Source organism: Anthonomus grandis, chromosome 2, assembly GCF_022605725.1.
Source record: "Anthonomus grandis grandis chromosome 2, icAntGran1.3, whole genome shotgun sequence".
NCBI classification, from domain to species: Eukaryota; Metazoa; Arthropoda; class Insecta; order Coleoptera; family Curculionidae; genus Anthonomus; species Anthonomus grandis.
Window position 1 is genome coordinate 410,939 of NC_065547.1, and position 27,640 is coordinate 438,578.

The 27,640-nt window shown below is 32.6% G+C and overlaps 2 protein-coding genes across 2 annotated transcripts in view; one reads left to right on the plus strand and one right to left on the minus strand.

Annotated features, from left to right (window-relative positions):
* LOC126750189 (EGF-like domain-containing protein comC) overlaps positions 1-1,823 on the minus strand; it is a 23,823-nt gene extending 22,000 nt beyond the window's left edge. Inside the window, exon 1 of the mRNA XM_050459721.1 lies at positions 1,697-1,823. Coding sequence (XP_050315678.1) covers positions 1,697-1,814 — 118 coding nt within the window. The 5' untranslated portion in view covers positions 1,815-1,823. The remainder of the gene's footprint in view (positions 1-1,696) is intronic.
* On the plus strand, positions 1,748-25,852 carry LOC126750190 (putative sodium-coupled neutral amino acid transporter 11). Its single transcript, XM_050459722.1, has 9 exons — positions 1,748-2,393; positions 2,447-2,503; positions 2,588-2,669; positions 9,280-9,489; positions 15,213-15,465; positions 15,522-15,592; positions 21,622-21,783; positions 21,835-22,091; positions 25,225-25,852. Exons 1-9 carry the CDS (start codon positions 2,313-2,315, stop codon positions 25,468-25,470), a joined length of 1,419 nt encoding a protein of 472 aa, XP_050315679.1. The 5' UTR covers positions 1,748-2,312; the 3' UTR covers positions 25,471-25,852.
* The last annotated feature ends 1,788 nt before the right edge of the window (positions 25,853-27,640 follow it).

Consider the following 27,640-nt stretch of genomic DNA (forward strand, 5'->3'; position numbering starts at 1 on the left):
TCTTGGGCCCTGATGGTATTGACTCATTCCACAATCTTTTGCCACAATTCCTGACGGTTATTTATTTTATTTTTATACACAAGTGATTTCAAGTAGCCCCAGAAATAAAAATCTAAGGGATTTAGATCGGGACTACGCGCAGCCCACGGATATTCACTATCTCTACCAATTCATTTATGAGGATAAATTTCTTCCAAGTAATTTCTGACTTGCATTGAATAATGTGCCGGTGCGCGTATTACCATTCTTTACTATTATACAGAGCAACTGTGCTCCGAAACGCAGTGAAGAATGGCTTAGCAAATACGCGTATAAACTAACCGAAATTTATGCAATAACGGAAGTTTTCAAAGAGCTCGTGGACAAGGCAGACCACAAGAAGATTATAATTTAGAAAAGGTTTTAAATGTTTTTGAAGAAAATCCGGGGGCAAGTATAAGAAATGTGTCAAGAGCCACACATATCCCTCGCTCTATAGTAAGATCCCAAGGGTTACATCCGTTTCATTACCAGCGGGTCCAAGATTTAGAGCCAGACGATTTTCCAATTTTGTTAGTGGGTAATTAATAATCCAAACTTAATTCCTTCCATTTCATGGACGGACGAAGCCACTTTCACACGAAATGGTTCATTTAACATGCATAATATGCATTTTTGGGCAGATCAAAATCCAAGAGCCATAAGCGTAGTAATTTTCAAAGAAGGTTTCCAGTAAATTTGTGGGCGGGATTAATCGGGGACCAACTTATTGTCATAAAAATTGTTATAAATTGTCTTAAACAACCAGCTTAGGTCATGTTTATCCACAACGGATTTTTAAGATGCTTTTTAATTTTATTAACTGTTACCAAAATAACTTACGCGTTCTCTTTGCAAAACATTTACATCTAATTTTTTCGAAAACGGAAGCTCCTATCGAAATTAGACAAGAGCACCTTTTTTATGTAAAAATGTTTGTTCTTTTCAATTCTAATACCAAAATTATCACGGAGTTGCTAGAAAAAAGGTTTTAACAATTTAAACTTTACCGACCACTTATTTTACACGACCCTGTATTCATTTTGGCAAAAATGGTTGCAATATCAGTTTCATAAAACACCCTGCAACTTAAAAACGATGCACTTTTGAACCATACTGTATAGGGACTTTTTGTCTTATTTTTAGACAAAGATGCGGCTGGTAAAATATTGCGATGTAATTTGGGGACACCCTGTATATGTATTAATAAATATTTAATACAAAAACAGTGCTATTAGATTGAATATTATGGACGAAAAACAGTGATTTTTCAGACGAATCTCATCATATATATTCTCGCTTTTGTAAACAGCATAGTATATGATATACGTATATTGTTGTACAGTTTAATACATATATCTTGACCAAATACGGTTAATAAAAATACCAAAACCAAAAATTTACTAAAAAATCGTTGAATAAATATTTGTTTAACGATAATAATATATGATGTGTTGCTTGGGCAGATACGATATTTTTATTAAAAAAAAACCTGGAGAACACCTGCGTCAATATTATATGAAATAATTCGAAACAAAAGCTTAGGCATCGATAGATTTATATTATAAAATAAATATTAGCTTTGATATAATTATGAAATTGTAATGAATAATTGTAAATTAGATAGTCAAAGAAAACAGAATAAAGACTCTTAAAAGACTTTTAATAAAATACTTACCAGAAAAATGTATTAAAACAATCCATAAGTACAGTTTCATTGCCATTGGGTAAAAACTTGAAAATAATACATCCACACACAAATACAATATAACACAAATTAACAAAAAATATCTCATTTTTTGAAAAGGTGATAATTATTAAGTGGATCTTACGATAAAATGAATATAAGATAAAACACGGTACATAATTAGTTTCAATTATACCGGGAATATCATTATGACATTTCTTATGAAATATCCCTCGTAATCTGCTGCAGCTTCCCACAAATATGGAGACGCATGTCTCCTTAATAAAGATCAATAAAATCCCGAATGATGGGAATGCGATGTAGTAGGGGTTCATTCATAAAAATAGGTCCCCGTTAAGTTCTCACTGTTGTCCCAAAATATGTGACGTTGCGTCATCCACCCCTCTAAACCATCCAGTTAGTATAAAAAATTATTTAACCACATAAACAATAAATCGTGATTAGTGAAGAAGTGCAACAGCTTACAACAGGTCGATATTGTTTGAAAAATATATTTTTTTTGCCTATTGATCTTTATGTAATTAGGCCTAAATACAACGTTTTATTAAAATATAAGCCAGAAAAATTAGTAACTGTAAACAACAAAATGATCGCTAACAAAAATATTGGCGATAATAGCTATATTTTAGATAACAGAAGTCAGTATCAACCGTTTTCCGATGAAAGAGTAAGTATATTTAGGCAAAAATGATATATTATTCATCGCGAATTAAATTTTAGGGCAGTAGCATAGATTCCCATGAAAATGCGTTCGATGATATGAAGCAATTGATTACCGTAAGTTATTTTATTTTTTTATAAAACAAAACTTTCTCGACCTTCAATGTTATCTGTTGATATAATTTTTTTTTTTTAATTCAGAATGAAGAAAACGAAAAGAAATCTTCTCTTCATTATGCCAGCTTCAACTTCATTAATTCGATTATAGGAAGTGGAGTAATAGGTGAGTAATTCTCCATTAGTTTCTTAAATGGAATATTTCTTTATAGGGGGCGTAGGGAAGGTATCAAACATGGGGAGAGGGAGGTGATTATAATAAAAATTCGACAGATGATAGAATAAGAACTATATTCATGTGCTCATATTATATAAAACAATTTAATTTGAACAACATTGAGCAATGAACGCATGTATAAGACATTCTTCTTCTTTAAGTGCCATTTCCTATCGGAGGTTGAATATCGTCTTGGCTATTCTTAAATTTTTTAACCATGATTTTTTCCTTTTACCAATGGTTTTTCTTTGCTTGCGTAGTCTAAGCATCTCATAAATATTGTAACTGTGTTAAAAATATTTTAGAGTCCAATTTATTCTAAAATAACTTAATGGTAATTGAAGTAATACTGAGCTAATTTAGAATAGCCTTTTGGTGGTTCGCAAAAGGAATTTAAGTCAACTATACGTCTATAATTTCCTTTAAGTATGGAGGCCAATAGCCCAACTGCTCCAAAACTTCTCCAGTTTTAGATGAAAAAATTCAATTTGTTCATAAATTAATGGAATAATCGAGGAACTCATTTGAATAAACTCCAATCTAATCAGCGTAATTTTCGTACAAAAATTGTCTGGAAGGTAGTTTTATATAATTTGAACTTTTTGAGGTTACAATAACAATTCAGTATGAAAAATCAATTTAAACGTAAAATTTTCCGTTTTTTTTTTAATCCGCTACAACAATTCGTACAAGATTATGAGAGAAAAAAAATTATTTTTGAAAATATTGATGAAACGATGCAATTTTGAAAATTTTCACTGGACAATAATTTGGTTGGACACGTGTTTCAGAGTTTTATAAAATTCATATAAGATTTTGAAAAAATTGATTTTTTTTTCTATTTATTTATTTATTATTAAATTTACGGGAATCCTCATTTTACAAAATAAATGTACAAAATAGATTATTACATAATAGATAACTTAACCTAGTGAGTTGATACAATGTAAGTAAATATATATATATATGTATATATATCTAAGAACTGAGTTGACACCATTACAGCCATAGTCTGCTCAGGCTATTCTTAAAAACGGACAGTAAACTACTACATAAATCAATGTTATGAGCGTTTAAGACACTCAGAAATCTATCGATAGGAGAATGACGGCCATATTCAGTTCTGTGCATAGGAACATGATAAAGGTCAAAACTGCGTAGAGTTCTATTTGGAACATTGAGACCCACTTTAGAAAGAAGGTCAGGAGCATTAACCATGCCATTAACCAGCTTAAAGACAAAACAAAGATCAGCGTTCACACGCCTTTTGGCCAATGTATCCAGGTTAAGTCTTACTCTCATTTACTACTTACTCGTCAAAGCTAATGCCCATTCTAAATGCAGCACACCATAAAAATCCATCTTGCACTGCCTCAATCATATCTATTGAATTCTGATATAGAGGAGACCACCCTACTGAAGAGAATTCAAGATTAGATCTGAGTGAGACATAACCAGTGAGACATAAAGGAGTCTATAGGCTTGCAGAGAAAGATGTGAACTATACCTGTTTACAGCACCCATCACTCTTAGTCCCTTTAAAGTTATTTTAGAGATGTGATGAACAAATCTTAGATGCTCATCGTACCACACGCCCAAATCCTTGACTACATTCACATACTGCAAGGACTTACTAAGGATACTATATGTAGAATTGAATCACTTCAAACCTCTATGAAATGATATGTAGCAACACTTGGAAACGTTGAGCCTCAATCCATTCATCACTGACCACTCACACAAAGCATCAAGGTCTTCCTGAAGTTTGGCTATATCATTCACCTGCTTAATTTGCATGTAGAGCTTTAGGTCATCAGCAAACATACTTACAGAACTATGATTGATCACATTAACAACATCATTCACAAATAGATTGAAAAGCAGAGGGGCACAGTGAGATCCCTGAGGAACTCCTGAGACTACATTAATAGGTGCAGAAGTACAGCCATGCACCTTCACACTTTGAGTTCTTCCTATCAGAAAACCCTTTAGCCATGTTAAGAGGGAGTCATGATAATCAGCACTTTCCAACTTGGCCAGCAAGAGACCATAGTTCACCCTGTCGAAGGCCTTGGAGAAGTCGGTATAGACCGCATCAGTCTGAATCCCCCCCTCCAAAGCCCCCAACAGATCACACTCGTATTGAACCAAACTGCTGGTTGTGGATTTCCCAGAAGAGAATCCTGACTGTTTTTCACTAATGATTCCTTTGCATTGCCATGTTAGCTGATCGCAAACCAAACTATCAAACAATTTGGCCAATGAGTTTTGAATACATACTCCACGATAATTGGCAATATCCCCCCCTATTGCCAGCCTTAAATATCGGCATGATGAAACTGTACTTCCAAGCTTCTGGGAAGGTAGAGTCCTGTAAAGACATATTAAAGATCATCTGGAGAGGCCTACTAATTGTAAAAATACAGTTCTTTAAAAAGGCATTAGGTATATTACCTGGCCCACAGATAAACTGGTTAGGTAATTTCTGGATCTTAGAAAATACCTCCGAGAGAGTGAAGCGTTCGATTTGAAGAGTTTTGAAAATTCGATACAATATCCAAAACTCAAAAAAAATGACCATATGCAATTTTGAAAATTGGTATACATATTTCTTGGACAATTTGGTTACATACTTGTTTCAGTGTTCCTTAAAATTCGTACAAATTTTGAGGAAAAATGTTTTTTTTTTGAAAATATTGAAGATACAATGCAATTTTGAAAATTTTCACTTATATTTTCTGAACAATTTGGTTAGATACATATTTCAGAATTTTAAAAATTCATATAAGATTTTAAAAAAAATTCATAATTATACATAACAATATCCATAATTAAAAAGATATAATTAATTTGTACGCGTATTCCCTGTATAATTTAGATGGATATTCATTTTAGCGATTTTCTAAATTATTACAAGATTTTTTTAAAAAATAAATATTTTTGAAAATATAGATAAAAACTCAAGAATACTCAAACATAACTCAAAAAATTAACTAAATGCCATTTTGAAAATTTGTACACATACTCTCTGGATATTTTGATTGTACACCTATTTCAATGTTTTCCAAATTTTTTTTTCCTAATTATTAGACACAATGTCCATAACTTAAAAAATTGAACAGATACAGTTATAAAAATTTGTACACATATTCTCCGGACAATTTGGTTGAACACTTATTTTGGCATTTTTCAACATTCGTACAAGGTTTTGGAAAAAAAGTTTTTTGAAAATATTGATTTTTTTTTCTAATTATTCGACACAATGTCCATAACTAAAAAAATTGAACAGATATAATTTTGAAAATTTGTACACATATTCTTTGCACAATTTGGTTGGATATTTATTTAAGCGTTTTTCCAAATTCATATAATATTTTGAATTTTTTTTTTTAAATTATTCATTTTTTTTTAAACTTTAACAGATACAGTTATGAAATATTGTACAAATATTCTCTGAATTATTTGATTGCACTCTTATTTCAGTGTTTTTCAAAATTCGTACAAAATTTTGAAAAAAAAATTTTTTTGGAAAAAATTGTTTTTTTTTTGTAATAGTTTAATTCAATGTCCATAACTCAAAAAATTGCATAGACGCTATTTCGAAAATTTGTACATAATATTCCCTGGGCAACTTGGTTGGATACCTATTTCAGCATTTTTTAAAATTGATACAAAATATTAAGAAAAAATTATTTTTTTTTATAATGTCAATAAAAATAAACACAATAGTCAATAACAGTAAATTAATTAAATACAGAATAAAAGTGCAATTTATTTACTAAAAAAAAATAAAAAAATTAATATATTCTCTATTTTAAGATATAAAAAAAAACAGTGTGTGTGTGATACCCAAAAAGTTATCCTAGAAAAAAATCCTCCACTGCGTACAAGGCTTTTTCCAGAAAGTACGCCTTCAAAGCATGATGAAATCGAGGAAAAGGAGTAATTGATTTAATTTCCAAAGGCAAATGATTATACATCTTTTTGGCTCTGTATAGAATAGAGCTTTTTACTAACTCGGACCGAGGGGTTTGCAGATAAAGAACATGCACTACGTTGCGAAGTGAATAATTGTGAGACGGCCTACTTGGCATTTCTGACTTATGTTTGCGTACTAAGCAAATAGATTCCAATATGAATAAAGAGGGAAGAGTAAGTATCTTATATTTTTTAAAGATTTCTTGACAGTGAGCTCGGCTATTAAGTCCAAACAGATATCGAACTGCTCTCTTTTGGAGTTTAAAGATGCGCTCAAATTGAGTCACACCGCATGTGCCCCAGAATGGAAGGGCGTAACGTAGATGTGACTCAAAAAGGGCATAATAAACTGTTCTTGATGTTTGAAAACTTAATTCCCTGGAAACTGATCTTGAGGCAAAACATGCTGAACTTAATTTTTTATATAAGGCATCAATATGCAAGTCCCATTTTAGGGAGTAGTCAACATTAAGTCCCAAGAACTTCACAGATTCAATGACGTCCAAGCTGATGTTGTTAACTACAAAGGGTTGAATAGTAGTTTTATATGATAAGACTTTAGTTTTTGAGACATTTAGGCACAGAAGATTAGAATCGCACCACAATTTAATGGTAATTAAGTTATTAGAAATAGTAGCATGTAGTGCCCTAGCATCCGGATTGCTCCATGTAAAGCTAGTATCGTCAGCAAAAAGACAGATTTTGCCACTGATGTTAAGATTGGATGACAAAATAGGGCCCAGGACTGAACCTTGAGGTATCCCACATTCTATTGGTTTGCAAGAAGACTTCGTCGTATCAACCTTTACAAGCTGATTTCTGTAACTGAGATACGATTTAAACCACTCAAGGGGCGTTCCTCTAAACCCATAGTGATTCAATTGGTCAATTAAGATGTTATGGTTTACACAATCAAAAGCCTTGGAGAAATCACAAAAAATTGTTGCTGTTGAATGATTATTATTTATACTGGTGTAAACACTATTAAAGAGAGAAAACATAGCATCATTTGTGCACTTGTTGCTCAAGAATCCAAATTGGTGAGGAGTAAGAATTTTATATTTAAACAGAAACGATAGAGCCTTTTTTTAACCAATCGCTCAATGATCTTTGATAAAGTGGGAAGAAGTGCGATTGGGCGATAGTTTAAAGCTTGTTGTTTATCTCCTCCCTTATGTAAAGGAATAATTATTGCAGTCTTAAGGCAGGTAGGAAAGACTCCATTTTGGAATGACTTGTTAATTAAGTTTGTTAGATGGATTAAGGTGCAATTTGGCAGATTGGAAAACATTTTGAGAGTGAGCCCATCTATATCCGATGATGATTTGTTTTTTATTTCATCTATTGTAGTTTGAAGCTCTGTTGATACAATGGGGGTAAAAAAGAAGCTGTGTAAATTTTCATTTGGGAGATATGAACGAAGATCGTGAGAAGATGTTATGGTAGCTATTAGATTTTTAGCTACATTAACAAAGTAGTGATTAAGGTCCTCAGGTGAAGTAGGGATAGTGCTAGATGAAGAAGTCTTATTTCTTAATTCATTTACAATAGACCATGTCCCTTTGGCAACATTACTTGTTTCGATCATCCTTTTATTATAATAAATATCTTTTGCAGCTTTTATAGTCTTATGGTACATTTTTCTATAAAGCTTGACATAATTATGAAAAAGTATGCTGTCTGTAAATTTTTTCAGGTGTGATAATGAGCTCATGTTTTTTGCAGAAACACGTAACCCTTTAGTGGTTCATGGCTAATGATGTTTAAATTTGATAGGTCTAAGAGGAAACGACTTATCTGCAATACTTGATAAAGACTTTATAAAACTAGAAAATTTACTATCTATATCGTCAGAAAGAAAATCCCAATCGGCCGTTTGGCATAAGTTCTTGAATTGTAAGAAATTATTTATGCCAAAAACACGGCCTAATTTACATAACGTGTTTTTGCCTTTAGAATTTATGGAAAATTTAGTTAATGCAGCTTTACGATCAGAAAATCCGGAATTAAAAACCGTACAATCTACGAATTCAGGAGCAAAAGATGACACGACATAGTCGATGGTACTAGAACTATTTATAGTTATTCTGGTAGGAAAGTTAATATGCATTACTATACCCATTGAGACGAAAATAGAGTGAAAAGATTCTTGAGCAGCACACACACTGGAAAAATCAATATTAAGGTCGCCACACAAAATTAATTTACCTTTTAAGGGCAAGGATTCTAGCAAGCTTAGTAGTTTTTGAATTATTCGACGTAACCATATTAATAATATCCATAACTCAAAAAATTGAACAGATACAATTTTGAAAATTTGTACATAATAAAGCACAAAAGCTTACTTTGTGCTTAATTGTTCACTTCACAGAACACCTGCCGGTAAAATCTTGGAGATACGAGGTATTGTATTTGTTTTTGATATTTCCCGTAATTAATTTAGAGGTTATGGTCGTATTAGCGCCATCTATCGATTCAATATGCAGTTTAAAAAAAAAAAGGCGGAAGAAATTTTAAAAAAAGTGGAGATACGTAACATTGTTTTAACATCATCGATAATTAATTTTTTCTTTTAATTCAGGTATTCCCTATGCTTTCCACGAAGCCGGCTTCGGCTTCGGCTTGGTCCTACTAATATTCGTCGCCTACGTCACGGACTATTCTCTGATCCTGATGATAAAAGCTGGACACATAAGCGGGAGGTTTTCCTATCAAGGAATTATGGAGGCGGCTTTTGGTAGGGCCGGATACATTCTGCTCGGAGTGTTACAATTTTTTTATCCCTTTATAGGTAACGTTTGATGTACAGACTAAGTTGCTGATTAAAACTGAAATAAGATCATAAGGGTGTTAATCCTTAGGTGATTTTAAAAAGAAAAGTTCAAATAAAGCTATGTTTTAAACCCTGTAACTTTTGACCTAAAGGAAGTTAAAATCGTTTCTTCATCATAATTTTAATAATTTTCAAGATATGTTTATGAAATTTAGCACACAACCTCTGAGTATCAACAGCCATTTTTCAATGTAGATTTTTTTAAACTTTAATCAGTGGCATCCGTACAGGAACGTTGACTAAATATTTTCAAAAAATATTAGATACACTATTGTTATAATCCCCATTTATTTGACGGCAAATTTAATTGCTCGCCTTTTTTTCGTCATGCAATTACCGCGAAAAAAAAAAGAAAACAGTTTTTGTGGATGGTCAACTTATAAGGAAAAAAAAATAAATTTATTTGCTTTATATGTACAGGGTGTCCCAAATTCGAGGGTGACCATTGGGAAGAGCTAGGGGGTCGGTTAAATAATAATAATAATAATAATAATAATAATAATAATAATATCCTTTATTTGCCAACAAAATCGTATACAGGACGACAAAGCAACGTCATACAAAGAAGGATCTAGCTCCCATAGGGTACATTAATTTTTCTTATCTAGAATTCATAGAGGCAATATACTTATATAAACAAAATAACAAAATTTAAAATAAATATTCTAAATATCTAACACAAGTTAAAATTATTATCCAAAAGTAAAATTATAAAAACATTTAATCTGCAACCAGTGGTAAACAGCTTTTTTAAATTGGACTGTAGATTCAATGCTTCTAATATCAGCAGGTAGCATTCTATAAGCCCTGATGGCCATATAATGAGAACCTCTTTCATAGTAAGCTGAATTATGCAATGGAATGCGGAGATCGCTTCTATGTCGTGTAATCATAGTCACATCCTCAGCGTACATTGCCCTATTCTCAACAAACAAATGATTGTGTCTCTTCACAAATAGCACCAAGGAAGAAAAGTATAAGGAGGGAAGGGTGAGTATTTTTAGTTTGCAGAAGTAAGGTCTACAGGAAGTTCTGTAGGTCATGCCCAATAAACAACGAATGATACGCTTTTGCATTCTAAATATATCTAGAGCTCCTCTTGCAGATCCCCAGAAACAGATACCATATTGTAAGATAGACTGTACCTGTCCGAAATAAAATAGGCGAAGAGATACCTCAGACACTACATCCCTTAATCTTCTAATCAATCCGCACAAGCTAGCTAATCTGGAATAAAGGTTTTTAATATGTTTCTCCCAATTTAAATTGGGGTCAATGTGTATTCCTAAGAATTTAATACTATTGGCTACAGGGATTGACTGCCCACCAGACAACACAAGTAGAGATTCTGAGACAATATTGGCCTTCGAAAAATTAATCAACCCCGTTTTACCAGAGTTCAAAGACAACTTACTGTCCAGACACCAGGTCCTCATGCGCTCCACTGCGGATGAGCAGCCCCGTGAAAGATCTGCCACTGTCTTTCTGGCAACTATAACTGATGTGTCGTCGGCGAATTGACAAATCATATCAGAAGGGAACAGCTCATGCAAGCCTTTGACATATAATAGGAAGAGCACAGGTCCCAAGATTGAGCCCTGAGGCACACCTCTTCCTATAATTTGGGGGCGAGAAAACGTTGGTGAGCCGGAATGTGTCACACAAACTATTTGTTCTTTTTGTTCTAGATATGAACTGAGTAATTTAGATGCTGCACCCCTGATGCCATACCGTTCCAGGATGTCCAGCAGTAAAAAATGGTCAACCGTGTCAAACGCCTTAGACAAATCGAAATACAGTCCAGCCACACTGGCCTTTCTCTCAAGATTCTCCATAATATATTGTATTGCACTATAAATGGCCATTTCCGTCGATCTTTTGGGAACGAATCCGTATTGGTGTTTATTTATTATTTGATGGTGAGTTAAATAATTCATAACTATTTGATAGATAACCCTTTCAAATACCTTCGATATGGATGGTAATACGGATACTGGCCGATAGTTGGCAATATTCGTTTTTTCTCCCTTCTTAAAAACAGGCACTACTTTTGCCCGCTTAAGAGCAGAAGGAAAAATTTGGGTAGAAAGACTCTCATTGATCATATTGGAAATGGGTCCGGCTAAGTGAATCCCAACAAACTTTAAGACGAATACCGGAATTTCATCCAAGCCAGAGGAAAATTTATTTGGAAGGTTCATCAATATCCTTAAGATATCCTGAGAATTAACAGGATTGAGAAATATGGTTGGATAATCATTATGCAAGTCATGTATATTGGAGTTACAGCTTTGTTGATGGTCAAGAGTAAAATGTTTAGCAAATAATTCGGTGATTAAAGCTGGGTTTTCAATTGACTGACCATCTTCTCTTAAAACAATTTTGTTATTAGTTTTATTTTTACCTGACTCAGATTTTATGATTGACCATGCTGATTTTATCTTGTTTTTTGAATTTTGGATTTTGTTATCATTTATAGACTTTTTATAAAAGGAGATGTAACGTCGATATTGTTTCCTTTCATGTTTGTATGTAACGTAGTGTTCCCTAGAATTAGTATATTTGTACCAAACATAGAGATCTTTTATGTAATTTGAATATCTTTTTATCTCTGGTGTAATCCAGGTTGGCTTCTTATTTTTCAACCTAGTCGTACATATTGGAAAAGTCAAATCAAAATAATAGAAGAGAATACGAAAGAAAGTATTATATTTTCCTTCAATTCCTTCAGCAGAATAGACCTCCTCCCATGCCTCCGACATCAGCATATTGTAAAATCGATTCATGTTGTGTGTTGAGAATTTTCGTCGCTTCACAACCATATTACATTGGGGAACCTCCATCTGTCTCTTAAAAACAAAAAATTGAGGATAATGATCAGACAGATTAGAAACAAGGACTTCAGAAGATATGACAACACTCGAGTTCATATTTGTAAAAATGTTATCCAACTGAGAGGCACAGTGAGCAGTGATTCTAGTGTTGGAGTTAATGTAAGGTATTAGACCAAAGGTCTGCATTAGTCCAAGCAGGGCCATCACGCCATGGTCATCAGGATTACTAAAGTTAAAGTTAAATTCTCCTGAAATAATAAAAGAAATTTTGTTATTATACATCTCATCAAGTAGGTTAGCAAGATTGTGGAGAAAAAATTGGCTGTTACCACTAGGTGATCTGTAGACACAAACAACTATTATGGAATTATTGCTATTAATAACAATTTTAGAAATGCAAAATTCAAAGTCTTTTTCTTTGCCAGTCTGTAGACTGTTTACTTCCTCTACTTTAACATGATCACTGAGATCATCTTTATAAAATATAGCAGTGCCACCTCCTTTTGAACAAGAGCGACTATAGTAACTTGAGAGGTTATACCCATGTATCTTTACAAGTGTTATGTCCTGTTTTTTTTGCCCATGTTCAGTAATTGTGAGAAAGTCAGGAGATAGTGTAGCCAGCAGAACCTCGAACTCCAGAACTTTATTGTTTAAGGTTTGCACATTGTAGTTAAGCAGCTTTAGTGCAGAATTACTGAAAGTATTTGTATTTGGTGATAAGTATTCAGCGTCAGAATGGTGAGACCCACACTGAGAATAGTTTTCATGCTTCTTGCGATGCAAATCCGGAATAGCAACTGTTAGGTTAGAATGCAGACTCATGTGGCTTGTTGACTTCTCTGATGATGGTCTAAAAAATTACGACCACGCGAGAAGTTGAACCTTTCGAAACTTACTCCACGTGGCCAGAAATTCTTATCATACACTAAGTCTTTGTGGACGGGGCTTACGCCAATCATATATCTCTTCCGCTCAGATTTTGTTGTCTTGGGTAGACATTCTTTAATGGTTACGTTTTCTTGAACGGTATCAATGTGCTTTGCTACGTAGGTTCCAATCACTTCGCTAGTAATTGCTTTCGAGATTTTGCTAAGGTACAACCATATTTTTCTGTCCTCGTTTTTTTCAGTAGCTTGACCGAATATAGTTCCATTCTCCTCTCTCTCTCCTAGTCTCATTCTCGTTCCTATGTTTGCTCTTTTTCTTGTGGGCATTTTATGCTCAGAGATAGAACGACCATCGACTTTGACTTCAGTCGATAGTTGTTGCCCAGCTCTCGTCTTCCGTCTTCTTTCAACTAGTTGGAAACCATCCTTCGTTTCGGTTGCTACTTGTTTATGGCCACTTGCTTCGCGGCTAACTTCAAGCTGCTCGGTGACGGTATCAGTTGTGTTTGGAAGTGGTACCTGCATATTTGGGATGTTGACATTATTCTGTTGGGATTTTTTGTTACCTTGGTTTATGTTTTTTGTCATCTTATTTTCCTCTAAAAACTTAGTAATCTTTTAAGAGGGCAGTATTTTCCACTAATAATAGGTTTTTTTCCTGTAGTTCTTTAACAAGAGTTTGTAATAGTTGTACCTCAGTTGTTTGGTCAACATTAATGGTTTCCGTTTCTGGATATTCCCTGGTGTTGGAGGTTAAGTCGTGATCACAACATGTTAAACGAGTGGCGTCAATAAATTGCACTTTTTTGGAATAGTCGCGTTCGGCACAAGATCTATGAAATGCTTTTCCACACTTTATGCACACAATTGTACTTGACTTAGTAGATTTATGGCACTCAAAATAGATATTCGAAGACGAGTCACTTGACGATGCGTTCTTGCCGCCCGCCATCTTTACTTTTTTTAAAATGATTTTTCTAAATGGAGGCAACGCCCTACAACATGACGCAAAAAAAAAAAAATTAATCCGACGTTTTGTTTTTTTTTTCGATCATTATCAAGTCAATTTCGATGTTAACAAGTTTATCTGGGAAATTATCATTAACTCTGTTTTATATATGAACCAAAGTTATGAAATACCCTGTATTCAATTGATACATTTTCATTGAATTGGTTTTAAAAAAAACTATATCAAATACAGAGTATTTGATATAGTTCAGTTTATATAAAATCAATTTATTGTTCGAAATCCCATTGATATGTCTTTCTCTCTTGCAGTCATAGAGTTCTTGTGGAAAGAAGGAGTAATGAGACATGCAAATGCTATACCTCATTTTAAAGGCAATTAAAAATACTTTTTAAAAATGAGATAATCTAATATGGCGCCCATAAGAAAAAATAAAGTTGATGGTGATCAAAAAAAAATAAAAACGTCAGATTAATTTATTTTTTTGCCATGTTGTAGGACATAGAAAGTGAAATGGCAATGAAAAACTGTTTTTAGTTTTCCGATATCTCTTTATATAGAAGGTAAAAACGATTTTGACAATTTTCGATTTTTTTAGGATAACTCTGGAAGAATCCAGAATTTTAAAATTTTTTAAAGGTCATTTTATTAAGCTCCAAATTGCGTAACTTTGCCTCTATTTAACCCACCCTGTAACTCTTACGGTTCCCGAGATTCCAATGGTCACCCTCGAATTTGGGACACCCTGTACATACATTATTTTAGCATTAAATTTAAAGAACAATACGTCAACAAAAATGAAAATAGTTTAGATTAGCTGTTGAAAATGGCCACCACAACACTCTAACCCTCTATCGGTTTTTAACACTCAGTTGTAGCTCAAAAGTTAAGAAGTTCAGGACAGCTTTATTTGAACTTCATTTCTTAAAACTACCTAAGGATCAGCATATTAAAAATTGGAGATGTTTATCTTCAAGGAGTTTTTTTTAGCTATGGTATCGTATAACGTCGTCGTGGGCGACACAGTGACAAAAGTGATAGTCAGATTAACCGACATAGGGCCAAATAATATTTTCGCCAAGAGGGAGATTATCGTTTTGATAGCGACTATTTTTATTACTATACCGCTTTGTTTGTACCGAGACATCTCGAAACTGGCGAAGATTTCCTTCTTCAGTTTAGTCTGTATCGGATTTATATTGTTCTCGATCATGGTGAGAATCGGAAGTGTTAGTGCAATAGTGTATGTACTTCTTTAATCATTTATGTTTGTTTTGTTATTTATAATTTTTTTTTTAGACCTGAGAATGAACATTCATGGAGATTTTTTAATAGTGACATTATTCCAGCAATAGGAATCATGGCGTTTGGTAAGTAGTGCTAGCGGTACAAGCCAAATAACAAGAAAAAGGCGCACTTTGTGATACAAGCAAGCCACTTTGCACAGGTGTAATATGAACCTAATAGATTGATTTGACCCGTAGTTCTTCAGTTTTCATCCCTTAGGATTTTGGTTTGGGGTGGAGGGGGTATATTTTAAAAGTAAAATATTGAAATGCGTAAATACATCTAGAAAGGGGTGTTTAAAATAGTTATCGCTTTATTTGTACCTTCGTAAGGCAATGCTAATGTCACAGATTTACAGAATAAGTATTTTAGAATTTTTAGAATTTAAACAGAATTTACAGTATTCTTTAAATCTGTGCTAATGTCTGAATACACAAACATTCATGCGTGGAAAATGGCGGCGAAAAAAGTAACATTTGTCAACTTCAACTCCAAATGTTAATGTGTTTGGTATCATTTCATAGGTTTTTGAGGTCGTTGAATACGTTTTTAATGGTAAAAATACGATTATATACGACCTAAGTATGTAGTAAAATCTATGAAAAAAACGAGGTGTATGAAGCCCTTTAGAGTACCTATTTATGCGCGCAACTTTCCGCCAATTCGATTTGCAGGTTGCCGCCCGCATAGTACAACATTCTGCCGCGCAAATGAAATCGTTGCCAAAGTTTACTGAATAAAATACAAGTTGCTTCCCTCGGCTCCACGGCCCACGCGCCGAATTACCTATTCACCGCCCTTCACTTCATTTGCCGGGCGACGCTCCTACAATCGAATCTGTTGGGTTACACAGTGAGTAGAGTTTAAATCGTTTTGATGTGCGAGCGTTTTATTACTAGTTGTACCGGGTGGACTCAGTGGACTGGCAAATTATTATAATCTTATATATTAAAATGTCGACTTATTGTTCGGTAGACAGTTATTTTACAAAGCGTGGAAGTGGTTTAATGTTTTTTAGATGTCCGAAAAATTAAAATAGGTAAGTACATTGGAATTAGTTGTTTATTAAATTCATGATTGCATTCCTAGTTACTTTATGATCTGGTTCCTATTTCTTTTTTTAAATTAATATAAAAAATGGATTATAGGTGCCAACTCTGGAAAGGTATTTTGGGATTTACTGGCGAACATAGATATGCCGATCTTACTCCGGAACAATGTTATAAAAGGGTTAATATCTGTAGCTTGCATTTTGCGGAGAGCAGTTTTATATCCCCTTCAAATCAACGTCTTAGACCCGACGCAATTCCTACATTGTTCCTGACCAGAGCATGTTTTGACAAGTATGTTTTATGTTTTCTTCTAATTTGTGCACTTATAATGGCAATATGTATTATAGAAGGTACCTTTTAATATTTGCAATTTTTTGGTGTATAGGGAAATCAGAATTATTTACAAATTTACGTATTATTTTTCCAGACACAGATAATTCTAACATCATTGCAAATCACACATTAAGGAAGGAATTCAGTGACGCTTCCGTGCAAACTGACACTCCGATGCAGGTTAATGTTTCTGTCCAGACGGATGTATGTAATAATACAGGTAAGTGAAAGAATCGACACTGTGAACTTTTTTATAATATGCAAAACAATTACGCTTGCACTATACTCAAATGTTTTACTTAAAGTTCAATAAAAATTAAGAAAAACCTAGTAATTAAGATAAGTTCTGTCAAACGTCAGTGAAGATTTCGGCAATGACTCCAAGAAAAATTCAATTAAGAAAAGAAATTAAAAACTCTGAAAAAGAAAGGCTCTCACGCAAAAAGATCCCTGGAAGTAGGAGTTACTTTGGACGATGTTCAAAAATTCCTAGATGACAACTACCGAGCAGATTTTTTTGCATTCCTTAAGAGTCAGCTATCTCTTCTGAACAAGTCTCCTCAGGGAAGCAGGTACATAAATGAATATAAACAATTTACTATGAGTTTATACCTTGTTGGACCAAAAGCCTATAAAAAAATGTCATCCGTTTGTCGTTTGCCGTCAAAGTCCACTCTTCAACGTTTCGCAAAAAACTGGCCAATAAATCCAGGATTTAATGATTTTATTTTTCGATTAACAGAATTGAAATCGCGTTTTTTAAATGACAAAGCAAAAGACTGTTTTTTATGTATAGATGAGATGTCCATTAAGTCACATCTATATTACAATATCTCAAGTGACAAGGTAGTTGGTTTCCAGGAAGGTTTGAGAGAAAACACTACAGATATTGCCAGCAACGTTTTGGTTCTAATGGCCGTACGGGGTATTGCAACCAGTTGGAAGCAGCCTATCACATATTTTTTCTATAAATCATCTCCAAATTCAGATGAACTTAAAAATATTTTATTTGAATCAGTTCGGAAAATAAATTCAACAGGTTTAAATGTCCTAGGCGTGGTTTCTCACCAAGGCTCAAATTTTTATAAACTAGTCAAAACTACTTTAGATTTATCTGAGGAAAATCCGCGGTTTTTAGTTGATGACAAAGAACTTGTATATATGTCTGACGTTGCACATTTGTTAAAAATCAACGAGGAATAATTTTTTTAAGTACAATTTTGTAATTAACAAAGGAGCAACAAATAAGAGTTATTTGGAAACCATGTATAATTATGATAAAATGAAACAGTATAGACTTGCTCCAAGACTATCTAGCGAGCACATTTTTCCAAATAACTTTCAGAAAATGAAGGTTAAATTAGCGACACAGATATTTAGTCACTCTGTTGCAGCATTGCATACTTATATTGATTTTAAAATTCTTCCAGAGGCAGCAAAAGTTACTGCAGATTTTATTGAAAAAATGAATAGATTATTTGATATTCTAAATTCGAGTACTCTGCAAAATTTCAATGCTTTCATGGGAAATGAAAAACAAATTTTGTTTTTAAGAGAAATGGACAACTTATTTAAAAACTTAAACGTTATAAATGTTAATGGAAAAAATATGACAAAACAACTTAAATTTATTTTTGGTTGGCGGCTGTCTATTAATGCTATTTTGATATTATTTGAGACTTTGCAGGGTAAGGGATATAAATATCTGTTTACCAGAAATCTAAATCAAGATTGCTTGGAAAACTTTTTCGGGCAAATCAGGAATTATACTGGAAATGTGAGAAATCCAACTCCCATACAGTTTTGCCGGGCTTTTAAAAAAATTTGGGCTGGTTATGAATGAAACATTACGTTTTTTACTTATAATGTCTTTGGTAATGCTATTATTAGTCTGACAAAATAACAAAAACGTCAAAAAGTGTAGTAATCAATCATTTAAAATTCAAACATGTCATTACTTAGTAGTTATGTTGAATGTAGCGCCATCTATATTCAATGGTAAATAAGTAGTAACTGTTTTTTGTATGAAGTGACCATCTTTAAAATTTTCTTTCTGTGTGTTGTCTGTCAAAAATAATGATGTCATGTGTAACATTTTTTTTTCAAAAAAAATATTAGAAAGGTAAAAGTTTGTTTGTATAATAGTGATACAATCTTTTTCAAATTAAAATAATCACTATATTAAAACCTCTGAGTTTTATTTCGACGGTCTACGGAAATCAAATAATAATAAGTTATGTCTATCTTTAGTTGTTAAGTTTAGTAACAGTAATATATGCATTTTTTCACACAAACTTTTGACTTTGATTTAAAAATAAATCCTAATGAAACCAGTCGTACCAAAACAACCTTTAATAAGATACCTAAGTACCTAATTATTAACAAAAAAAATTTAACCATTTAGTTCTTGAATTAGGTAAACTTTGACAATGTAAAATTTATTTAGCTTGGTGGTTATAAAAACAAATAATTTATAGTATTATCAATTTACATATTTTTCCCAAGTAGGTACATTAAATAATAATTTTATTCCAGATAATAAAGTTATTATAAAATCGTGCTTCGTCTTCCCCTACAGTTCGAATTAGACGAAACTCGTAAAATAATAGGTATCTTTTACCAGAATTCCCCTTTACATTTTTTGCTAGTTCCCCGTCGGCGAGGAGCTCGGCGGCCTGCCTTTGAGATCGAAAGATAAAAGCTTAGAACATTGAAAGGCCTTTCAATGTTCTAAGGATAAAAGGTTTTTCGCCGAGTGAAGCAACTTGTATTTTATTCAGTAACCTTTGTCGTTGCTCAGTTTTGTTTGTTTTAGAATTATATGCGGAGTGTTTTTAGTTTTGTTTGTTACACTTATACTTATTATGTGTTATTTTCTACATATTAATTAAGATTTAGAAGTAACGATAGATCTGTTTATCTATACAAGGTAAGTGGTGCGTTTTTTTTTACGATTTACGTAAAAATTGGATTTATAGTTTTATTAAAACAAGTATGTACTAATAACTAATAAACAGACAATAAACAAAGAGGGTCCGTTAAAGTTAAAGGGACGTCTAAAAAACGATTTTTTTTTGAAAATTCTTACGTAAAATGTTGAGTTTGAACATTTTATTGATAAAAAAGTGAGGATGAAGTAAAAAAATGCAAAATTTTAAAAATTATAAAGGATTTTCTACTTACGTATGATTCACAATTACACCCGGCTGCGTATTTACCAACCCTAACCCGTTACAGTGCTAACTGATTCCGACTATGGCTGACAGCGAAATTTACAAACCATATCCCGATGCAGTTCTCTGGTACCTGTACGAAGTTAGGATTCGTAACACGTGCTTTGTTTTTTACGATGATTATGACATAAAATTTTCAGTTTCATCTTAACCTAACATTTTTAAACTTAATTTGCACTTTTGCATTGCTACTTTTTCCATGCTACATGGTGGTGTTTTTAGTTTTTTAAAAAGATGTTTCATCTTTTGCCGTCCATCATCAACTTTTGGTTTTTCTTATGGACGCCATATTAAATTCTTGCATTTTTAGAAAGTCCTTTTTAATACATTTTCATCGATGTATCGCACGTGCATATCAGATGTGTAGTTTTTTTCCTCTCGCTCTTATGGGGTTCTTATGGGAAGTACCCAAACCGCTTTTCCGAAATGCAAGTGTAATACATCAATAAAAAGCTACTTTTACTCTAAAAGTACCTTTTAAAAATGTAAAAAATTCAATATGGCGCCGATAAGAAAAAACAAAGTTAATGATGGTCGGCAAAAGACGAAACGTTTTATTGAAAACCACTATGTAGCACGGAAAAAGTGGCAATGCAAAAGTGCAAATTATTTTAAAATTGGATAAAAAATAAGCTTAGAAAAAAATAAAATCGAATTTTTGAAATGTCGTTTTTTTTCTCGATATTTGCAAACGTATGAGAAATTTATTAAATTTTTAAACGGAATTTTAATAAGCATCAAATTATGCAACTTTGCCATAATTTAATCGACCCTGTATCTCTTACCGTTTTCGAGATCCCAATGATGAGGGTCGAATTTAGGCCACCCTGTACATTCCATGTAATTTTGTTGATTATGTTAAAAACCCAAGTATTTTGTATTTCGACTGTTTAAAAGTTTACGCACAATACAAGTGTGTAATTAAAATATAAAATAATTTGTTTCACATTTATTTTTATTACTAGATAGAGCTCGTAGACCACCGACCTAGTTTTTTAGCCTTACAAACATTTTTACACTTTACTATACTTCAAACAGATTCCGCCACCATATAGCAAGGAAAAAGTGAAAATACAAAAGTGTAAATTATTTTAAAATCCGATAGATAATAAGCTCAGAAAAAAGAAAAATACATTTTTAAAATTTCGATTTTTCACGATTATTTTCGGAACCAATCGGGAGTTTTTAATTTTTTCAAAGGCATATTTTTGAGCTCAGAAATGCGCAACTTTGCCCAAATGTAACCATCTTCGTATCCTCTATGGTTACCGAGAACCCATTAGTGAGAGACGAATTTAAAATACCCTATATATTATCTCTCAGTCAGCAGTCAATGTGATTTTGCCTTTAATTTGTTTTGTTCATATCACACCTGTGCAAAGTGGCTTGCTTGTATCACAAAGTGCAGTTTTTTTTTTTGTACCGCTAGCACTAAAGGAGAATATAATACATATATATGCACACATCTTTAAAGTCAACATTTGTTTTATATAGCGTTTATGTGCCACCACAATACTTTTCTAATCTACGGCTCGATAGCAGACGCATCCGAGAAGAAATGGGAAACCGTAACTCATGCCTCTATTTTAACCAGTTTAGTGGTTGCATGTTTATTCGGTATAGCCGGATATGCCACTTTTAAGGCATACTCACAAGGTAAGCACAACGATTTTTCTAAGATGTTAAATTTAAAATTGCTTTTTACAGGTGATTTGTTGGAGAATTACTGTTGGGACGACGACCTTATGAACCTGAGCCGGCTTCTATTTAGTATTCAGATACTTTTGACTTATCCGATCGAGTGTTTCGTTACGAGGGAGGTAATAGAAAACTCCATCATAGGAAAAGACCCGAATGTTCCAATGTCTCAAAAGATTCATTACGGATTAACTTTAGCCATCGTAGTCACTACCTATTTAATCTCAATGGCCACAGATTGTCTGGGGGTCGTTTTGGAACTTAATGTGAGTGAATATAAAGATTATCGAATATTAAGTTAAAGTTTTTGGTAGGTAGAGTAATCCTGTATATACCCCACTTATTTATTTAATAAATGTAAATAAATGTTTAAATTTAGAAATATTTACCCAAAGACGTTAAATATTTCTGGTCATTTTTCAGAATAAAAATAATATAACTAAAAGCTTACCTATAAAAATGAAATTTAATGATCAGGAAGCTTCGAATAGTGTTGACATTAGTGAACTTTTTTTTTTAATATTTTAATATTTGAACCTTCTGATACACCAACTTTAATTAAGCCTACTCAATGTCAAGAATGTTTTGTAGCTAACAATATTGATAAAAATTACACTAAGTCCTGTCCTAGCTTGTGCGAGCCATATTTTGTATAATCAATGTTTATCCAGAGGCATTTTTTTCCAATATTCGGAAAACAGCTCAAATTGTGCCAGTATTTAAGTCTGAAGAAAAAAACTTCTGTACGGGATTACAGACCCACTTCCCTATTTAGTTACTTTGGTGAACTATTTGAATCTTTGCTGTTAAAACAATTATTTTTTAAAGTCAAACCCAAGTAACAATTTGCAGGCAGCTGAGTTGAGATTACTCTTATTTTCACTAGTTGCAACGTTGTTTTCAGTGCAAAATTTAGTTGGTTTTGCAAAGACGTTTATTTTCGACCAAACTTCGACGTACTGCACCTGTATCGCAACTGTTCTTAAACTTTGCTATTTTTTTACTATAGACGATAGCAGCAGTAATTTACACTTAAAATAACGACGTGCAGACGTGTTCAATTTTTCGAATCAAAAACCCAGTAAGAACAACGTTACCTTATCGTTAGCAAATTACATTGCCTGATCGTCTGTGTTAAGCATTCCCACATAGCATGCGATATCCACTGTATATACCTATAAAGTCCTAAAAGTGCAAAAAGTATCGTGTCGTTCTATGTATATATATTACACATTGAGATAAACTTTATTTTTTTATGTTCAAGTATAAATAAGATATGTATTTATTTTGTGAACATTACCGTCGCCTGCTAATATCTATACCTTCGCTATATTTATTAATTTTATTTATTTAGTTAGCAGTTTATTTCCAACAGGCAAAGCCCATTTAGAGGAAAATCTGCAATTAAAGTTTTGAAAGTGTAAACAAGTATTAAATTACTATAAATTAAATAACAAAAAGAAAGAAAAATAAGGAAAACTTAAATTACACTTATAGTAACATCATGTATATATCAAAATTAAAGGAGATGTAAATTAACATTAGAATGAACAAAGAAAGGGATTCATGGGACAAGGGAAAAAAGGAAGAGAAAAGGAATTATGGTAACTGTTGGTTTGTCAGAGACAAAACTATATCTTTTATGGAGCATACAAACATGTCACAGGTTGATGATACTGAATTAAAAATTCTGCACATTTGATATACGGGATCCTGAAACCTAATGTTAGTTCTGGCGCGAAGCAAAACTGATATTTGCTCTAGAAGCAAATCGTGGTACATGAAATAGAATATCGTTCAAGAGAGGAGGAGAATTTATTTGATTATTGACCAACTTCCATAAGAATGTTACAAAATGAATTGTTCTCCTTATGGCCAGAGATTGCAGATTAAATCTACCTAACATCAGATCATGATCATGTCCCCTAATTCCATCCTCACGAAACATAAGAAACTTTAAAACCCTTCTCTGAACACTCTCGATGTAGCCAGCATGGCATTCATAGAAAGGACACCACACCAAGGAACCGTATTCCAGTCTTGATCTAACAAAGGAAAAGTGCAATAGTTTTATTGAGTTTGAGTTGTTAAAGAGTCGGCTATTTCGAATGACAAAACCCAGAAGTTTCAACGAGGAGGTCACTGGCTGTTCCATATGTGGCACAAATGTGAGCCTATCGTCGAATACAACCCCTAGATCTTTAATAGAAATACTTCTACAGAGGATTTTATTGTCTATATTGTAATTAAACAAAACAGGATCCTTGGTTCGGTGAAAGGAGATCACACAGCATTTCGAGATGTTAAGACATAACTGATTTCGACTGCACCACCCCCTAATTAGGTCCAAGTTACTCTGTAAGAACAAGCAGTCCAAGATACTATTGATACACCAGAATATTTTCGGATCATCAGCATAAGCTAGTCTAAGGCAGGAAATCAATTCTATAAGATCATTAATATAAAAGATAAAAAGAAGTGGGCCGAGATTGGATCCCTGTGGAACTCCAGAAGTTGAAACAAAGGTATTAGATCTGCAACCTTCCACCTCAACAAACTGTAGACGGTCAATAAGGTATGACGAAAGCAACGAAATTAGCCTTTCTGAGAAGTTGAATTGCTTGTTCAATTTTTCCAGCAGAATGCTATGATTTATCTGATCGAAAGCCTTACTGAAATCAGTATACACCACATCAACCTGACTTTTTCTATCGAGGGCTGAAGAAATAAAATGAGTCACATTACAGAGGTTAGTGATGCAGGAACCTGAACATGACCTTTTAGGAATAAGACTGTGCTGATCTATAGAGAGTAGTGATTGAACTTGAGGAAGAAAGATACTAAAGGGCCTTAAAACTAGGTGAACAGAAATATGAAAAACAGCAACGGTATATTAGCCGAGGCTTTGACACAATATTAATGCTGACGATATATTACAAGGGATTTCTTAAATATAAAAATAGTCCTAAGCTAAGCATTTTATAATGTAATATAAACAATTAATTGTGGTTTGAGGATATGTTTCGCGCAACAAACAATAATTGAAATATTAAGTTTTAGGTTAGGTCCATCCGTTCATTTAAGTTAAAATAAAAAATAAATATGTAAACATATTGCTGACGTTCACATTGTATCTGGTTTCAAAACCTTACACTTTTATTCATCATATTTTTTTATATATTTATTTTTTATTTTAACTTAAATATTTTTGGTGTTAATGAATAGCTTTACCGATCTGATGATGCCTTAGGACGAAACACGTGTAATAGTTTTTTTTTTAAATAAACATAATCTGAGACCATTGACTTTGTGTCCCTCCAATCTCTGAATTTTTATAGTAACAACCTCGTAGGATAAAACTCATTTTAAAAAACTTTACAATTTTATCCTTATATACAGGGTGTTCTAGCAGCTGTACCTTTAGCCTACGTCCTACCCGCCCTTTGCTATCTTCGTCTCGAAGAGGGTGTCGTATTCGGTAGGGAGAAGTTGCCCGCATTGGGAGTCGCCATTTTTGGACTCACAGTCGCGGCCCTCGGTGTCATTTTTTTATTCATGGACTTGGATCAAGTGAATCAATGCAGTCACGGGCTCGTTATGGAGTATTGTAAAACCGTAAACGAGACCTCATCGGAAAAACCATAATAATGTTATTATTACGTAAACCAATTGCCCTCAATTTCAGACAAAGACAGTTTAATTTAATTTCAATGTAATAGTTGCAAAAAACTTATTTATTAAAAGGCCTGCATTAGTGATAAAAATCAAAAAATATTTTATTGCAGTAAATAAATATGAGCAGCCATGATATTTATTTACGAGTTATTTTTTATACATTTCTCATTCAGTCTCTATTTATAGAAATAAGCCTAACTAATGTATTATTGTAGTTTTAAAATTGTATATAGAAGAATAATAATTTGTTTCCTATATTTAATGCAAATATATATTTTACGTGCACTAAACGATTATTATAGTAAAAAGAAAAATTATATTTATTGTTACTTTGAACTTAATTGTGATTGTATTATTATTAGTAAAGTACGCTACCAGTTGTGATAAAAATATGAAAAATTTATTGCCTTAAAAAATGATGGTGGCTGTTTAAAATGAGTCTTAATATTAATCATTCAAAATTAAAATCGCTGTACTTCAACTTACAATAAGTTTAATCAAAATTTAACATTTATTTTAATAATATCAATCCGTTCCATAGTTTTGCTATTAATATTTTATATCGATTTTTGATATGATATACTTATAATTATTGTTTTAATTAATATCAAACTTCGTATAAAATATTTATTTATTAATTAAGAGGCTACACTCACTCGCTAAAAAAAAAACGAACAATTATTTGTAAGTTTGGTTTATATAAAATAAATTCCTTTAAATATCTATATTAGTTGTAACTATGTAAATCAAACGTTTGAAAACTATTATTTGAATTATTTTTAATTCTTTATAAATTACTATATAAAATAATAAATAGAGAGTATACATTAAATATTTATTGTGTCTTTCTTTATAATGCCCAAATATCGGTGGTCGGTTAAGAGTTAAGAAATAACTAAAAGAAAAACTAGAATTAAATTATTGAGACATTACAATGTAAAATTGATATATTATGTTGTGAAAATAAGGAACTATACTATAAGACAAAAGATTGAAGCGCTAGAACAAAAATACGAATTTTTAATATACCAGTCAAAAAAATGTAAAAATTCGATACGAGGGGGTATACCCAAGAAATGAAAAAACCCAAACATTTAAGGACGATATCTCGGCTTCTATGGATACTATCGAGAATTTTATTAGAACCTCCGTTTTTTGTTTAAAAATTTCCATAATCTTTTTGGGTTTTTGGTCAGACCACTATTTATCGTATTTAAAAATTGTTTGTAACACTTTTATCCCAGGCTTTTTAAATAATTCTCACCTTATTTTAGGTATTCGTTTATGTATTTGAATAAATTCCAGGCTTCTGCTGTAAGGTTTTTATGGTTTTCTTTCAGAGTTTTGTAGATAGCTTTTACCTTCTAGACAATATTTTTTTTATTTTATTTTGGCTTCTGCGGGCATTTCTTTAATCTTTCAGGCATTTGAAATTATTTTTATACCAGTATGAGTCAGGTTGGTTTCTATCTCTATAATGTAAAAAATATGCCGAATAAGGATCACGTCTCGGATCACGTGCATATAGCCTGGCTTGGTACCGTCGTCATCGTGGTCCAATTTTGCAATAATATATATTTTTCTTCTAATATTTGTTTTTATTCCTTGCAATAATGACCTAAGTCATTTTTTGTATCGTTTAAAAAAAACGGTTGATTTTTTTTTCTGGGTGGTAAGTGTTTTTCAAATAGCTTAATATACTAGGGTTTTCCCCAATGCATTTTCATTAAAAATTAATTTATTCTGTGTAGTATTAGTTTTTTGCTTCTCCTGTAAAATTTAGTTTTCTGACTTAAGTCGTTTTTGAAATGACCGATTTAATTGAGCTACGCATTGTCCTCTATGATACTTTGTAATGAGTATTTTCTTTTTACTCAATTTTTTCATTCATTTGATAGGAAATTTGGTTCTGGGATATGAAAATATTTTTCCCTTTAAACCCCTTTCCGTCCCTTATATTAAAAAAGCGACAGTACACTCAGAATCCTTTGAAAAATTCGGGAACGAGATTTGCAAATTGAGAGAAGTGCTAACGAGATGAATGAGATTAAGCTTAAAAACTCTCAGATCATTGAGAGAATACAGCTATTTGAACAGAAGATTAATAAGTTAATCTCAGAGAATCAATCTCTCAATGGGC

Bases quoted from the DNA above. Each gene is read 5' to 3' on its own strand.
- LOC126750190 (XM_050459722.1), top strand. From the start codon at position 2,313: ATGATCGCTAACAAAAATATTGGCGATAATAGCTATATTTTAGATAAC. The intron at 2,670-9,279 runs GTGAGTAATTCT...CTTTTAATTCAG, and splicing joins TATAGGAAGTGGAGTAATAG to GTATTCCCTATGCTTTCCAC. The intron at 15,466-15,521 runs GTATGTACTTCT...TTTTTTTTTTAG, and splicing joins GGAAGTGTTAGTGCAATAGT to ACCTGAGAATGAACATTCAT.